The sequence below is a fragment of the Vipera ursinii genome (assembly GCF_947247035.1).
Source record: "Vipera ursinii genome assembly, chromosome: 1".
Taxonomy (NCBI): Eukaryota; Metazoa; Chordata; class Lepidosauria; order Squamata; family Viperidae; genus Vipera; species Vipera ursinii.
Window position 1 is genome coordinate 52760614 of NC_139512.1, and position 17722 is coordinate 52778335.

The following is a 17722-nucleotide window of genomic DNA, read 5'->3' on the forward strand; positions in this document are numbered from 1 at the left end:
GGGGGAGGGAGAAAGCTGGGCCCTTTCAATATTCTGATTGGTTCGAGAGAGAGCGGCCCGGGAGGGGAGGATTGCGGTTGGGGTTGGCCAAAGAGAAGGGGTGGGCGGCGCCCAGCTCTTGAGCTGGGAGTGGGCAGGGCGCTGGGCGGCAGGTGGTCGTTGGAAAAGAATGGCGGTGGTGGCTGCGGTTCGAGGGTCCCGGGGAGGGCGGCGCTTCTGGTTCGAGGTGAGGTCGCGCGAAAGAGACGGAGTGTCGCCGGAGGGAGGGAGGGAGGGTAGGGGGGGAAAGATGTCGTCCAGCCTGCACGTGCGGAGTTCAGCGCTGCCGTTTTGCGTGGCAGGGAGATCCTTCTCGTCCGTGGCATTTTGCGCCCTGCTCTTTTAACTCCTCGCGGTTGAGTGACTTCTGTTCCCTAAAGGCGGTGGCGTTTTGCCCTAGATCAGGGGTCGGCAACCTTGGCTCTTTTATGACTCGCGGACTTCAACTCCCAGAATTCCCGAGCCAGCATAGCTGGCTCGGGAATTCTGGGAGTTAAAGTCCGCGAGTCATAAAAGAGCCAAGGTTGCCGACCCCTGCCCTAGATAGAACAAGGCAGACCTTTGGTGATTCTCCTGCTTGGAGGTTCCTCCGGGCAAAGAGCCTTTTAACATGTGGGTCGCCCTCGATGAGATCACGCAGCAGCTGGCAAGACTAGCTTAGCTTAGGGTTTCGCAAAATTCAGATCGGCGGTGAGTTCACTTAAAGGGCGGTCCCGGGGAAAGAGAACGGATAGGATCCCGAGATCTGCGCAGAATTCCCTCTCTGCGTGGGCACCGCTAGCTTGAGAAAGGCCTTTTTCAGTGCAAGCCAAGGTCCATTAGGTTTCCTCGTGGGCCAGACGCCGATTACCCTGCAACTCCAGCAGAAAACGAAAAGCTGCCTAGCCTTTAGGTCATGAGTCTTCAAACTTGGCCCTTTTATGAGTTGTGGACTTCAACTCCCAGAATTCCTCAGCCAGTGTGCCTGGCTGAGGAATTCTGGGAGTTGAAGTCCACAACTCATAAAAAGGCCAAGTTTGAAGACCCCTGCTTTAGTTAGTGCTCAGCCTTCTTCTTCTGCCTATGGGACAGCCTTGCCTACTTTAAATTGTCTGTAAATATATCAGCTGGAAGGCTGCGCTTGTGGGGGCACGGATGAAGATGGGGACCCAAGGGCCGGAAGGAGGGGGGTATTATGGGCTGTGGGGAAAGTGCAGAGTCCCTTCTCCCACCTCATTTGCCGATTCCTGGGACTGTCAAGAAAATTTGTAAAGATTTTGAGACAATAAGATCCCTAAGTCTTAGAGAGGAATATAAATAAATAAACTCAACCAAAATCAATCCTGTTTTTCCAAAGAGGTAGTGGTGATTGTTAAGGAGCATTATGTTTCTGCTAGAGAGAACACTGTGACTTTTCTCCATTCAATATCTATATTAGTTTCTTTGCTAGGAAATGTTACATGGTGAAGTAACATATGGACTATAGGCCTGAACTCTCAGGTCTATTTCAAGTGATAATGTCCAGTTAAGGTCAAATGTAACATGAAGCATTAAGGTATTGGAATAGCATTGGTTTGAGTCCATGTATGCTATCAAACTTGCTATTGCGGGAATAAAATATAGGAAGATTCCCTGAGTTCGTGGTGAAAAAGTTTTAAATTAATAAGTACTGGAAATTGTGTACTGCTGATTTTCCTACACAGTTGGAAGGAAACATTACAGAATTGTTAAAAGCATAACTCCTTTTTAAGTTTCTTCAACTAGAGTGCCCTGTTCAAAAATATCATATTACATTCTACAGTGAGAAAAAGTAGTAAAGAGAAACAGCAATAGCTACTCAAAAGACAATCCAAAACCTTGCAGTACTGGTAGCTTCTCAATATCTTTTCCTGCAACTGCCAAGCATCAGCACATGGATAGTTCTTAAAGTGAATACACTATATAATTTTTTTTAAAAAATATGAATGTACATGATGACATTATCAGTAAAAGGTTTGAATCCTATAAAAACTGACTACCAGCATCTGATAATTCCCAATAAAGATGAAACAAGTAATATAATGCCTCCTGGTGGTCAATGTAAGTACAATATTTTATGACTGATTTTTTTGACATTTAGTCTTGCCTCTGTTATATTGCCTTTCAAATTATACTGTGAATTTTACAGTTACCTTTTTGAAATAAGGGCTAAGTAAAATTTAGGTAAGCAGTTATCAGTGTACCTTTATTAATAGGAGCAGCCTTATTTCAATATTTTATTTGTATATGGGATCTATTTACTTCCTGATTCAACTAAGGCTACTAACACTAGAATATATTAATAACAGGATTATTGCTGTGATTATTAAAATTTAGAAAACTGAATGTGGTGTGTCTTTGCTTCTCACTTCTGGGCAAGTTTGAGTTAGTTGGATTTCTTCTTGAAATATAGGATAGATGTGCTTAGTTGGTTCTGTTTCCTTTTTGCCTTATAGATCTCTAGGAAGACAAATTTCAACTGGCATTCCTCATCATTTATTTCCTCCACTTCAGTGGTGAGTTATTTTTGAAAGAAAACAAAGATTAACTTAGAATAAAGCAAATGTTTCCCCATTATGTATTATTTGTCTCAACTTGTAGATGGAGATGAATAGTATTCTGGTCAACGTTAGAGTAAAACAACAGTTAAAACTAGGGCAGCATCACTTTGTCTGGGATACTTTGGCCTTAGAGCAAAACATATTATTGTCAACAGAAAGCAGAGGAGTAACTAGAGTGGTCTTAACTGCTTATTGTAATAAAAATGGCTTTAACAGTCTTGCAGATTGTGCTGTTAGGAATTTTTGATCCACTTACTTTGAGATTCATTAACATTAGTCAAAAATAAAAGAGTTCTGTTTTGTAAAAGATACCATGAATAGCAAATGGGGACAAATAGAATTAATATGAGTTTTATTAAGTGCAAAGAGTAATCTCATCTTGCTTTTACAACATTTGGGTATGCATTAATCAGTATTTTGTATTCTACAGCCAACAACCAAATTGTTCATTGATGGCAAGTTTGTGGAGTCAAAAAGTAATGAATGGATTGAAATTTACAACCCTGTAAGTAATATTGGGTTTATTTTTGAGACAGAAAACAAATGACATTCTAAACAGTTTTTAAGTCATTTAAGTAAATACGTTATAGCAAGAATTTAAATGAAGGAAAAGTTTATTTATTTTTAATTTCCTAAAGAGGATAATTTAGAAGAAGCAAGCAGCCTACAGGAAATATGTGGGAGGAGAAATGGAATCCTTTGCATGAAGTTTCTTTCACACATATTTTCCTTTAGACTTCTTGCTTCTTCTAAATCATCTTCTTTAGGAAATTAAGAATAAATAAGCTTTTCCTTAATTTCAAAATCTTGTTATATCAAGGTGTAAAATATTTGCATATTTGTAGAGAGTTTATGGAAACTGATTATAGTTCTGGGTAATGCAGTTTTTAATACAGTTTATTAACACGAAATTCATTTTGCATAAACCCATCAAATTATCACATGTTCTCATTGATGGGTCAGGACAGGAAGCATTTACTCAAATCCAATATTGTGTAAATGGAAATCCACTAATGCTATGGGACTTTCTTATCTCCCATCCAACCATTTGCCATAATCCATTCCAGAGGATCCTCCAGAAATGATCTTGGAGATGTTCAAACCAGTTTTATTAATTCAACAATTAAACTTGACAGAAGAATCTATTTGGAACCAAGTACCAAACTGTCAGGAATGGATGGTAACACTTGCCAGAATGCCATCCCAGGATTAGTTGGGGCCATTGTTTTGAGTGGGTAAGCTGGGCCAATAGACATAGAGCTCCAAATATATGTTTATGAGGCCACATGCAAATCTCACCCTTCTTGTTTCCCATTCTTTCAGCTTTATCCTGTCCAAATACACTTCTCCCCAAACTATCAGAGCTCCCTACACAGAAAAAAATAACTGCACTCTAAATAACAATTAAGTTTTTAAGAACCACAATTGAAGGTAATGGAGGTTTTAGGCTGCTGATGATAAAAGGCAAGTAGTCATTTCCTTGCCAGGTGTTCTTAAGCTGCCTCAATGGAGATTTTTTTAAAAGCCCAATTTCATCAAAAAGGGGCTTTTTTCATTGGGATTTCCTTCCCAATATGGCCTCTAAGGACTTTTAAAAATGTCTTTAAGGTGACTTCAACTGCTGATGATTTTTATGGCTATTTCCATGTAGTTTCCTTGATAACTAAATATTTCTTCCAGAATATTTAATTATTGTTCAATTAAGGCCACTTGGAAATTTTTTAAAGATTGATTCCAGACAGAAGTAGCAAAATCACGCTTATTTTTAATCACCTATTTGTGCCCAGGTTAAGGGAAAGCTCTTATCTTCAGTCAGCAACTGCTTGGAGATAAGAATTTTTCTTTGTCTACAAGGAGAGGTGGGGTTGAGAAATAAACCTACTGATTGGATGTGCCCTGCTAAGAAGTTTCCCATTTCTGCTTTATGTGGAGCAACATAAATATTCTTAATATGTTCTTGGAAAACTATATAAGCAGTGTACCGGCTGCATATTACAGTTTACAGTTTTTATTACTACATTAAAAACAGCAATATTAATCTAAGTATCTTTACTTTGAATTGGAAATAGCGCTAGGAACGCATTCCATAATAGAGTCATGCTGTCTAAAGCAGGGGTCCTCAACCTTGGCAACTTTAAGACTTGTGGACTTCAACTCCCAGATTTCCTCAGCCAGCTGCTGGCTGAGGAATTCTGGGAGCTGAAGTCCACAAGTCTTAAAAGTTGCCAAGGTTGAGGGCCCCTGGTCTAAAGAACACTTGGCTGGCTACTGGGAGAATTTCAGTTGTTGTAATTATTTAATTCTACGGAAATGTCATTCTAAAAGGCTACCAATGAAGTTGTTGGTCGAGTCCCAAAAGCCACACAGAGTGAGATGGAAGCAGCAGTGGCTTCATGCAAAAAGGCTTTGCCAAGCTGGTCTGAGGTATCTGTTCTGAGTCGACAGCAAATCTTCCTGCGGTACCAGCAGCTCATCAAGGATAATCTGGTGAGGAACTGCTCTTTCCTAAAGAGCCAATGCAAAGAAGAGCAAAATTAAAGAGTGTTCACCTATAAATGTACATATTACAAATAGACAAAAAATACATAAGTGCGGGAAGATGTTTGTTATATTTGTTCTTTCTTTTGCCAGCATATCAAGCTTTGGTCTTCAGGTTTTGTCAAAAAAATGCTAATTAAAAAGTAGCAGGTAGGGAAGATGGGCATTGCAAGTCATCTGTTGTTTTCTGGGTAAATTGGCCTATTGCAGAACAATGTGTTTTTCCAGAAATTTGCTGAATTGTTGTAGTTTTTCCCCTCATTTATTGATTCTCTTCTTATCTACAGAAAGAAATTTCAAAACTGATCACCTTGGAGCAAGGAAAGACCTTGGCTGATGCAGAGGGAGATGTGTTCCGGGGCCTCCGTAAGCTGCTTATGTTTGCCTCTTGCTGTACATGGAGAACAGTTTTTTTGGGCTATAGGAAGATGAGAATGTTCCCAAAGAACTTAACTCTCAGGATCTCAGGCGCATAGCTCCTACCTCTGGACTTTTGTATTGGGAATTTCATACACCATAATCATTATAAATGCTTTTTGCCTGGTTTTTGTTCAGTCTTAATCCTATTTTCCTCCACTATCCATCTTATGCTGGTATCAGAGAATCAGAGTTGGGAGGAACCGTGAAGACCACTTTATCCAAATATCTCAGTGGAGACTTCAATTAGGGCATCCTTTCTAGATTGTCAGCATCATCTGAGGTAGTCTGTTTGGCTAGTTTGTTTGTTTTTTCCTTTTTTATTTAATATGTATTTCTTATGTATATCTTCTGCCTTCCTTCAAAGTACTTCCTCTGGTTCATAGCACTGTGGGGCATAATTTGGTAGTTTCTGGTTGCAAGTTCCTCAAATCTCAAATGCATTCAGCTGACCTGGATATGACATTCCTAAATTGTTGAATTTTGTATATCCCTAATCATATAGCCTCTTAATGGGATACTGCAGAATTATCTATGATTGTTGAGTTTTGAATTACATTTTGGTATAAGTAAGTCCTCTTTTTCCTGATGTATCATTTTTGCTGCTACTACTGCCAAAGTCCAAATCTTATTAGAAGGCTTGGGAATAACTCTGCATATTTATATGTACAAGTGTCAGCCAAACACCGGGTTTTCTGGGCTATGGGGTTCATTGTCTGAGTTTAGGACAATTAACAGGACCCCCTAATTTGGAATATAGCTGCCTTGGTGGCACAAAACCAGATTTATGGCACCAAAATACCTGTGAGTTCAGGAAGCCAGAGATAAGACACAAAGAAACTATTGAAAATAAAGGAATAAGCAAGAGATGGAGATGACTTCAAACGTTCCTGCTGAAAAGATACATTTGAACAGTACTCTTGAGTATCCTTGATTGGAAAGCAATGTTAAGTCTGGAGAAAATAACCCTTTCTAAAAAGAGCTTTTTAAATTTTATTTCCCTTTCAAGTTGCCTCTTTCTTTTTTTTATATACAAGTTTCGTCTCCGCTACCACCATTTCCCCTTTCTTTTCTCAAAGCACTCCACGTTAGTGTTTTCCCCTTCTTTTTGTTTGGAAACAAAGGGAATATATTGTGTGCTCCTGGGTGTAAGATTGGACTATACGTATGAAAGAATTAACTAGTACAAGCAGAATGGTAATCTGTTAATTTCTAAATGCAGTACACTGTTTTACAGGCAAATATTTTCAGTCAATAGATATTAACTCATTATTTTTTGTCCTGTCCCTGTGTTTTTTTAGAGTGTGTCTTCTGGCAGATATTTGCATATATCTACACTATGAATGCACACTATCAGTGCCTCTTAGAAACATTTAGTGGGGAGAGGGAAGAGGAAAATCTGCAAGATTGATTTCAGACGGAGTTGGCAACCCTAGATTCACCAGGTTGGGAAGATGGGCTTTACCCAAGATTTCTTTCTGTATTTTTTCTGTCTGTTTTTCTTAGGGTTTTTACAGGTAGTCCTCGACTTAAGGCCACAATTTAGCAAATTTCTGTTGCTGAGTGAGACAGTTGTTAAATGAGTTTTGCCCCATTTTAAGAGCTTTCCTGCCACAGTTCTGAATTATGAATCATTGTATGTTATGAATTACGTTATGAATCACTGCAGTTGTTAAATTAGTAATATGGTTGTTACGTGAGTCTGACTTTGCTTGTCAGAAATTTGCAAAAGATGATCACAGGACCTGGCAACCATCATAAATATGAGTCAGTTCCCAAGCATCTGGATTTTGATTGCATGACCATGGGGGTGCTGCAATGGTCGTAAGTGTGAAAAACGGTCAAAAGTCACTTTTTTCAGTGCCGTTGTAATTTTGAATGAACTGTTGTAGGTTGAGGGCTACCTATAGTGGCATTTAAAACTTAAAATGATTTGAAGAAAGAATTTGGAAGTTAAAGAACAGGAACTGAGAGAGAGACTTTTCTATTTGTTTTGTTTTGCAGAAGTGGTTGAACATGCGTGCAGCGTGACATCTCTCATGTTGGGTGAAACCCTTCCCTCCATTACTAAAGACATGGACACTTGCACCTATCGCTTGCCTCTGGGTGTGTGCGCAGGCATTGCACCTTTTAACTTCCCAGCTATGATTCCTCTTTGGATGTTTCCTATGGCCATGGTGTGTGGAAACACCTTCTTGATGAAGCCTTCCGAGCGTGTTCCGGGAGCCCTTATGTTCCTTGCCCAGCTGTTGCAGGATGCTGGTGCACCTGATGGAACACTAAACATTATCCATGGACAACATGAAGGTAATGGCAAGGGAGGTTTTGAAAGGCCTCCCCCCTTCGGTGTACAGATAGTTACGGAATATATAAGTCAAAACAGGGAAAAATACTCAAGTTACATGCCTGTATTCCTAGTTTACTAATTCATACTGAGGAATTAGTAAATTCTTCCATCGTTTTTTTTTACAGCAGAAGTGTCCTCTTCATAAGTATGTTATCAAGTGACTAGAAAAAGTCTTATTTCCCCTGCTTTTGAGTATCTCAGTTATCAAGTGTGATTGGGTAGTTTATGACTGTAGATCAAATAATTGTGATTGTGCATTTGTGCTTCCGTGTAGGGAAAAGGAAGTAAATTTGCCATTTGAGGAAATCCAAGTAGCTACACCACCACCACCACCACCCAAAAAAAACACCCCACATGGTTTTAATTGTAAGGACGTTAATTGAGAACATTACAGTTTTAGTTTTTAGGATAATTGGAGATGGAAAAAATGAGTAATTTTTAATTATTACTTATATAAACTACAGAAAAGATTTTTAATAATGTCTTGTAATTATCAGTGTTTCATTTTTCTTCTTTGTTTTTGTTTAAAGCTGTGAACTTTATTTGTGATCATCCAGATATTAAAGCCATCAGCTTTGTTGGATCTAATCAGGCTGGAGAATACATCTATGAAAGAGGTTCAAAACATGGCAAGAGAGTCCAGGCCAATATGGTAAAACTCAAATTAAAAAAAATCACTCCATTTTTACCAAAAAGCTATCTATCAAAACATTTGAAATATTATTTTGTGCTTTAAACTTCAGGTCTGATTTACAGTTTCATTGAAATGACAAAAATTAAAAGATTGTCATTTCAAATACAGCTAAACAAATTATTTATACAGTATCTATGTGTATTGAAAAAAGCATAATGGTTTGGTTTCTAATGTGAAGCTTTTCTTCACTTTGTATCTCATGTTTAAAAATCCTGACTTAAATGTTTTGTATGAATTGTGCCACTGAAAAACTCTTTAGTCAAAATGTTTTTTTTATTCTTACTTATAGTTATTCTCAGTGCTGGATAGAGTATTATATTCCCTGCTCCAATAGAAATTTAGGGGAGTTAAAGAATAATATAATATTTAAAATTTGCTTAAAATGTATACATTCTGCCTTCCCATCTTCATCAAGTCCTTATCTTCCTTTGGAATTGATTAGCCAGCACAATTCTGGTGTTATTTTGCCACAAAGAATTCCAGGGTAAATAAATGCAGGATAGAAAACTCTAGACAAGCTAACTAGGAATTACAGGAATTAGATGATACATCCTGAAGTTTGACATACAGAAAGGGCCCGCAACTCGGGTGTCCTCCTGGATTCACGGCTTAATTTGGAAGATCATCTAACGGCCGTGACCAGGGGGGCCTTTGCACAGGTTCGCCTAGTGCGCCAGTTGCGCCCCTTTCTGGACCGAGATGCCCTATGCACGGTTACCCATGCACTCGTCACTTCTCGCCTGGATTACTGCAATGCTCTTTACATGGGGCTGCCCTTTAAGTGCACCCGGAGGCTTCAGCTGGTACAAAATGCGGCCGTGCAGGTGCTTATGGGAGTATCTCGATACTCCCATGTTACACCACTCCTCTGCGAGCTGCATTGGCTTCTGGTTACCCTCCGGGTGCGATTCAAGGTGCTGGTAATAACCTTTAAAGCCCTACATGGCTTAGGCCCGGGGTACTTGCAAGACCACCTGCTGCCATTGTCAACCTCCCATCGCCCGGTTCGCTCCCACAGAGTTGGCCTCCTCAGGGTGCTGTCAGCCAGGCAATGCCGTCTGGTGACCCCCAGGGGGAAAACCACCTCTGTGGGTGCGCCGACCCTCTGGAATGAACTGCCTCCGGAGCTGCGGACGGCCCCTGACCTTCGGTCTTTCCGCTGTGACCTAAACACCTGGTTATTCCAACAAGCGGGTCTGGACTGACTATGTTTTTTAAATTTGGCTTTTATTGAGTTAAATTGTCATGTATCTATTACATTTACTGTTTAATTCTTTTTTAAATTTTGTATTCCATGTTTCTTAAATTGTTTGTTGTGAGCCGCCCTAAGTCCTTAGGGAGAAGGGCGGCATATAAATTCAATAAATCTAATCAATAAATCTAATCTAAATGTTATGTAATTGAACTATGTTTCTCATGTCAATCAAAACAATTACTTCGTACAATTTTACTAGAGAGTCACAATGTTGTGCGTGAATTCATGCATATCGGGCTTTTCCAACATTTCTTTACTATTGTCAGCTTTTCATCAAGCATGAGATTTGTAAGTTTTATATACTTCAGCTATTTTTAACTTCTTGCTTACATATATAAGAGAAAGGCAGATCTAGAGATAGCTATAAAATGTACATTCAGTATATTTGAGGGCCTGTATGTTATATTGTAGGGAGCTAAGAATCATGGAGTAGTGATGCCGGATGCCAATAAGGAGAACACACTAAATCAACTGATTGGAGCAGCTTTTGGAGCTGCTGGCCAGCGGTGCATGGCATTGTCTGCTGCAATCTTGGTAGGGGAGTCTCAGAAATGGCTACCAGAACTGGTGGAAAAAGCAAAGAATTTGCGAGTTAATGCAGGTGTGTTTTTATAATCTGGTCTGTCATGGGCAGTTGTTTGCATGCAGAACAGCCTTCCTAGTCTGATTCCCTTAGATGAGCTGAACCATTTCCCAGAATTTTTAGCATTTTACTATGTTTATTTAGGGTTTTCAAAATTGAAATTCAGCAAATTTGGAAGACATTAGTTTGAGGACAGCTGATTGATGTAGACAATCAGCAATCACAGTGTCCCACAATGGGTCTTTATTTTGTTCATTTATATCCTGCTTACCAGAACTATACTCCAAAGTCACCAACATAAATGAAAAAAATAAAGTTCCACCAGGCTTGCAGATTAGGAAGACATGCAGTTGATGGTTCTTGTTCCTCTAACTAATGGTACAATGTCTTTTCCCCTTGCTACCATAATTCAAGAGTAACTAGCAGTTGGAACAAAGGGTTCTTTCTGCCAGAGAACAGGTAAACAACTTCCTTGCTTCCTCCTTCTCCAGCAGATGGATGGGGGCAGGATGATTCCATTCTTCCCATGTTAGTCTTAACATAAACAACTTCAGTGACCCTTGTATTCTTGACATACAGCAGGGTCACTTTCAGCTATGCTGTTCCAAGGTTTTTGTCGAATTGAGGGCATCTTGATTCTGCAATACTCACTTTGAGCCCAAAATGACCATTGCAAACGCTATTATAAGTTATTAGATAAATTTGTATTTTTCTTGAGATAGTTTAATACAAGAGCAACCAAAATGCTTATTACAGTATTTAAAAACACATAGAATGGGTTACTTGCCTAGGTAAATACCTGAGTACAAAAAGGAAGAACTAGAGCATTTAGTACGAATAGTAAGAAATAAATTGTTTAAACTAAATAATATGATGGCTATTGTACCTTGGGTAAACAAAATATATTGAACAAATATTAAATAACAATTGTTAATAGCAATATTAATTAACAATCTTAAGTGCAGCCCGATGACCTGTTACAGAATATTTTGTTTAACTGTCTTATTTTATTGCAGTTTTAATGAAGCCTGATTTTAGGCTCTGAGCAATTTTTGTGTATTATAGGAGATCAACCTGGAGCAGATCTGGGACCCCTGATCAGTCCACAGGCTAGGGAACGGGTCTGCCAATTGATTGACAGTGGAGCAAAGGAAGGAGCTAATGTTCTTCTTGATGGTCGAAAAATCAGAGTGAAAGGATTTGAGAATGGTAATTTTGTTGGACCTACTATTCTTGGTAAAGTCAAGGTGAGTTAGTGGATTGATCATTCTTACCAGCTTTAAAAATAAAGAAGGGAAATCTAAAATGACCCAAGAAATAATTCTTCCTCTCATATTAAAAGAATTAGTGTCTGATTATTTTTTGAAATGTTGAAAATGTCCTAAAGCTTGCTTACTTTGCAATAAAGTAGATTCTGAATAGTTTGTAAATGATCTGTCAGTGAAATGGCAAAAATATGTTTTATGTATATCTAAAAGGGGACAAACTTAAGAAATTACAAAGGTAGATATGCCCAGTGAATCCTACTCCTGAATAAAACATTATAAATAGGCATCTTAAGTACTCAAAATTTAAATACTGAATTTTGGCTAGCATACAAAGAGTATTTAAGAATTAGACTGCAGGCATAGGAAGCTACATCCTGCCTAAAATACAGTAAAAAGAGTAGAGAAGAAATGGCTAAGTTACAAGTAGTTGTCAACTTATAACTGTCAGAGCATGCACAGTCTTATTGCGTGAGATAACCCAGGAGTAAACAGAGTAAACAGTGGTCTATATTAAATGATGGTTTATCTTTATCTACAATATCATACACCAGGAACAATATACATACATGTGCTGATACAGCAGGATCCAACAAACCACAATTACAGCAGGAAATGGAAGAGAGAATACAGCAGCAGAACCTTCCTTTTATACAAAGACTCTTAAAGAGACACAGCTGGCTCTTAAAGGGACATAGACCCTGCTGAGTCATTCCCATCATTACATTATACATTAGCTGGTTAGCTTCTAAATTATTACCTTGACAATAACCATTCATTTAGTGACCATTCAAAGTTACAACAGCACTGAAAAAAGTGACATGATCATTTTTCACACAACAGTTGCAGCACCCCATGATCACATGATCAAAATTGGGAGTCTTGACAACTGGCTTGTATTTATGATGATTGAAGTGTCCTGGAGTGACAAAGTGATCACTTTTTGCAGTCTTCTGACAAGCAAAGTCAATGAGGAAGCTAGATTCACTTAACAACCAAATTACTAACTTAGCAACTGCAGTGATTCATTTAATAACTCTGACAAGAAAGACTGTAAAAGGGACAAAACTCACTTAAGAACTGTCTTGCTTAGCAATGGAAATTTTGGGCTCAATTTTATTTATTTTTAATTTTGATTTTAATTCCATTTATATCCCGCCCTTCTCCGAAGACTCAGGGCGGCTTACAAGCTTAGCAGTAGCCTTCATTCTATGTATATGCCTGCTTATTAGGGCTTTCGGGCCCCCCCAAGCGGCATTATTACAAAGTCAGCTTAATTGCCCCCAACAATCTGGGTCCTCATTTTACCTACCTCGGAAGGATGGAAGGCTGAATCAACCTTGAGCCTGGTGGGACTCGAACCTGCACTAATTGCAGGCAGCTGGTGTTACTTAAGGAGGCATTAGCCCACTGCTCCACCAATTGTGGTCGTAAGTTGAGCACTACCTGTATTAGGACCCTACCAAATAATATGTTTGGAGAAGTGTTGAAACATATTTTCAGTGATCTTGCTGTCATTAATGATTATGTCGGTGATGTAAATAATGTGTCACTGTGCCAGTGACACATTAGGTAACAGCATTCCTTTCTGCTAACTTTCTGTGAAATTGAAAGTACAGATGGTCCTCAACTTAGGACCATTCATTTCACAACAGCTTGAAGTTACAAGGGTCTCGGAAAAAGTGACTTGTGATCCAGCCTCAAAGTTAAGATCATCGCACCATCCCCACAGTCACTTGATAGCAATTTTGGTGCTTGGCAACCAGCTCACGTTTATAGTGCTTATGGTGTCCTTTGATTGTTGTGATTGTGATTTGTGACCTTCCCAGGAGGCTTTCAACAAGCAAAGTTAATTGGGGAAGCTGGATTTGCTTAATCGGTAATTTGTTAACAACTGCAGTAAAAATAATTGTAACATTGGAGACAGTCCAAAAGAAAGGAAGAAAAATGAATTATCTGCTGTATGAGAAAAATAAAAACTGAGGATTCAAATTTTTGTTTTCTTGTAGGATTGCATTCCTGGCAGGGATGATGAGATGGATGGATGGATGGATGGATGGATGGATGGATGGATGGATAGATAGATTCAATTACTACAGCTGCCCATGTCAAATCTGTGACTCCAAGTGCCTTACAATCAAAACATAATGCCAAACAGTTAAAAAAGTCAAACAACATAAGACATTAAAAACAAATAATTAAAAGCTGTACAATGCAGTCACTGGGGAAAGCACAGACATTCAAGAACAGTACATCCATTTTATGAGCTCCATACCACTTTCTGATCAGTCCAGATGGCAAAGCTAGTTCTTCAAGTCCTTCCAGAAGGCCAGCCAAGTCAATGCCAGCCAGACCCCAGGAGGAATGATATTCCGTTGGGCAGGTGCAGCAGCTGATACAGACCTTCTCCTGTGCACCACCAGATGACATTCTCTAGTGCAGGGGTAGGCAACCTTGGCTCTTTTATGACTCATGGACTTCAACTCCCAGAATTCCTGAGCCAGGCTGGCTCAGGAATTCTGGGAGTTGAAGTCCATGAGTCATAAAAGAGCCGAGGTTGCCTACCCCTGCTCTAGTGGATGGAACTCACAACAAGTAGTAGATGTCGCTGGAAAGAGGCGGTTCTTCAAATAACCCGGCCCCAGGCCATGTAGAGCTTTATAAGTTATTACTGGGACCTTGAATTGGACCCATAAGCAAAGTTTGGTTTGGTAGTGAAGGTGTTAGCTTTGAAAGCAGGGCACTGGGTTCTAGTCCTACTTTAGACATGAAAGCTGCTGGGTGACTTTGGTCCAGTCACTCTCTCAGCCCAACCCACGTCACAAGTTTGTTGTTGAGGGAAACGGAGGAGGAAAGAGTATTACAGAATATTGCATACTTGATGCTTTGAGTTATTTAGAAGTAATAAAGGTGGGATAAAAATCTAATAAATAAAATAGGTAGCCAATGTAGCTCGTGGAGCAGAGGTATAATATGTGTAGTTCTAGGTGCACATATAAATGCCCACCTAGCTGCATTTTTCATGACCAAGTTTTACTAGGACAGAGTTGATAGGAGTTATTTATTCAAAGATATACTACTTTTCTGTAGAAAGTTTAGGATTATTGAAAGATGCAGGCCATGAGTATGACATATCTATTTCTAATCAAACTAGTTCTAAAGATGTTAAAATGATGTAGGAGCAACAGCTAAGAGGGGAAAAGAGCTGATTTCTTTTTTTATACCTGGCCAGTACATCAAGGAACTCGATGATTCTATAAGAGTTGCATAAGAGGTCTGGCTTCTAAGTAAGGTTCTGTAAGATTAAATTGCAGGCCTTCTGTAGCAATCAGGGAATTAAGGTCAGCTAGTGCATTTTATATCAGAATTGGGATCTGTTTTATACATCTAAATTGTTGCACTGGCCAGCATACCATACTAGGTCAAAGAATATGCAGGTTTTTAGCTGTGGTATTTGTGTGTGGTCTGTAACAAAACTTTTGCACTTTTTTTCTTTCTTCTGATTTCTTAATTGGACTATTTTTGTTTGAACTTTCAGGCAATAACTGCCCCAAGCACACCGTTTTATTCTCATTTTTCTTTTCCAGTCATTCTATATTCCATTATTGCTGAGCATACTGAGTTTTTAATTGGAGTTATTTACACCACTTAGGAATTTGCTGCTTAATTTTTATTTTTTTTAAAATGCCTTAAATGCCTTCCTCTTCTTTCTTAGGTGATCCATGTTGTGTATAGTGCTGGATAATCAGAGCCCAGAGTGGTAGTCATTGCTTCAGCAATGAAAGACATATGAATCATGCTTTGTAAATGAAAATTCTTTTTTCAATAGTATAATAAATAAGATTTTCTGCATTGTCTTTCTGAGGTCTGTATGCCATCTCACATTTTTCTGTTTTGGTAGCCTAATATGACCTGCTATAAGGAGGAAATATTTGGACCAGTTCTAGTGGTTTTGGAAGCAAACAGTCTGGATGATGCAATTGAAATAGTGAATAACAATCCTTATGGGAATGGAACAGCAATCTTCACCACTAATGGTGCCACTGCCCGGAAATACTCCCATTTAGTGGATGTTGGACAGGTAAATAAATGAGGATCTCTTTTGTAGAACCTGTTAACACCAATAACCTGAAGAACTGTTGACAGTTTTGAATAACACTAGATGGATCAATTTCCCAATGTTCTAATTTTTCAGATAACTTGTAAAATTTAATGAAAAGTTGTGACATATATAGGCCTCCCAGTTTTATACTAGTGTATAATTATAGTGAGGAGATTCATTAGTTTGCTTCTTAGACTTGCTGCACTACTTAAAAAATGAGTCGCGTCAATAATATTGCACTGCAGACACCACTGTTTTTCTCTCACTCTCATGTAGCTATTTGCCATTTATTGATGGTGAACTGAGAGCCAAATTAAATGAAATGTGAAATAATTTTTTGCATTAAACAAGAACATATTTTGATTTAGATTGGTGTGAATGTTCCTATTCCGGTGCCTTTGCCAATGTTCTCCTTCACTGGCTCCCGTGGATCATTCAGGGGGGATACCAATTTCTATGGCAAACAGGTAAGTTTTTTTAAAAACATATTTATGTTATTGTGTCTGTGAAGTGGAATGTGGAAGGGCTGTGCTTAGTAGCATACTGTATTTCATAGCAAAGTTGCAGCGGCTTGTCTCATGGTTTTTTCTGAAGTTCCAGTAATTTTCCATCATAGGCTGGCATAAATTCTATACCTCAGTATCTGTTTCTTTCAGGGGGTGCAGTTCTATACACAGCTGAAGACAGTTATTTCCCAATGGAAAGAGGAAGATGCCACTGTTACCAAGCCTGCAGTAGTTATGCCAACCATGGGGAACTAAAGCCAACTGACATACTTGCTGGAGTTGTATTTTTCATCTGGGATGGTGCGGGGTTCTTGCCCTGGAAATATAGATATGTCTTCATTTCAAGATCATCCTTTCCAATGAATTGAATATAGCCTTTTAACACAAGATTTAAATTCTATCCATATATGGAATATCTTTTATTTTTTGTAGAAGAAAACATTCTCTATGGTGAGTAATCAGGCCAAAGCAGTACCTGCTTCATTTGCTATTGTTCCTATTCATGAGACAGTGGTGAAAATTCAAGCTCTTCCTACAGAATTAGTTTTCTATTGCTTTTAAGATTTCTTTTTTGCAAGAAATCCTGCATATGCTGGAATGATTGTGTCTCATACTAGGATGTGGCAAGTAAATTTTGGGAGAGGCAAATCCAGGAGAACTATCCTGCAAGCATTTCATAGAGCTGTTTTGAGAGCATGGCCTTGTGGAGAAGCAGTGAAGCCTTACCATCACTAGAATTTTAGTTCCCTTTAGTCCTACAAAATCAACGAATTTTAATTTTATACATGAATGTGCCTACATACTATTTATGCACTGAGTATATTTGGAACTAGATGTGTTAGAGCTTTGTTTTAAATAGTGCTGAACAAATGGCCCAAGAAAGTAACATATTTTTATAGAGGCAATATATTCTATCAATATTGCTTTAATCTGATTGTGATATTTTTCATTAGCCAAATATATGTGTACAAGGGTAGATTCTAACACTAGTTACGAAGACATTTGTGATTTTATATAGAGTATACATATTACTGATCTTGAGATCTCTGAGTTGTTCAGCAATATAATATGTATGGATTAGAAATGAGTGATACACATGTCAAATTTAGAGAGAAAGGATGATTTTGGGACTACATATGATCTTCACATAGTTTTAAAAAATCACAAAATATTTCCTTAAATTTGGAAAATACGCTATTGCTTTCTATTGTCTAATCAAATTAGCTTTTGTACCTAACAGGTGCTTAAAAACTGATCACTATTACCTGAACAGGTTATTCATCCATATGCTTGAAAGTTGCATATTGGTGTTAATCATGAATAAATGCCACTAAATTCAAAAGTCTTTTGGTTTTCTTCAGACTAATAATCTAGTAGTAGAAATACTTCTAATACTAAATCAAAGTATAAACACTGGT

At 38.4% G+C, this 17722-nt stretch overlaps 1 protein-coding gene across 3 annotated transcripts; it reads left to right on the forward strand.

The window, feature by feature from the left end:
* Positions 1–92: 92 nt before the first annotated feature.
* On the forward strand, positions 93–17646 carry ALDH6A1 (aldehyde dehydrogenase 6 family member A1). Of its 3 annotated transcripts, XM_083349517.1 has the most exons (12): positions 93–226; positions 2493–2552; positions 3028–3102; positions 4923–5084; positions 5423–5501; positions 7557–7859; positions 8430–8551; positions 10260–10449; positions 11497–11678; positions 15598–15777; positions 16167–16265; positions 16455–17646. In XM_083349517.1, the coding sequence occupies exons 1-12, from the start codon at positions 170–172 to the stop codon at positions 16557–16559; spliced, it is 1614 nt and encodes a 537-aa protein (XP_083205643.1). In that variant the 5' UTR covers positions 93–169; the 3' UTR covers positions 16560–17646. The 3 variants fall into 3 exon arrangements, 2 of the variants coding, with proteins under 2 accessions (XP_083205643.1, XP_083205644.1); XR_014490842.1 differs by lacking the exon at positions 16455–17646 and having other exon boundaries at positions 13706–15777; positions 16167–16229; XM_083349518.1 differs by lacking the exons at positions 93–226; positions 2493–2552; positions 3028–3102; positions 4923–5084; positions 5423–5501 and adding an exon at positions 5538–5835.
* Positions 17647–17722: the final 76 nt, after the last annotated feature.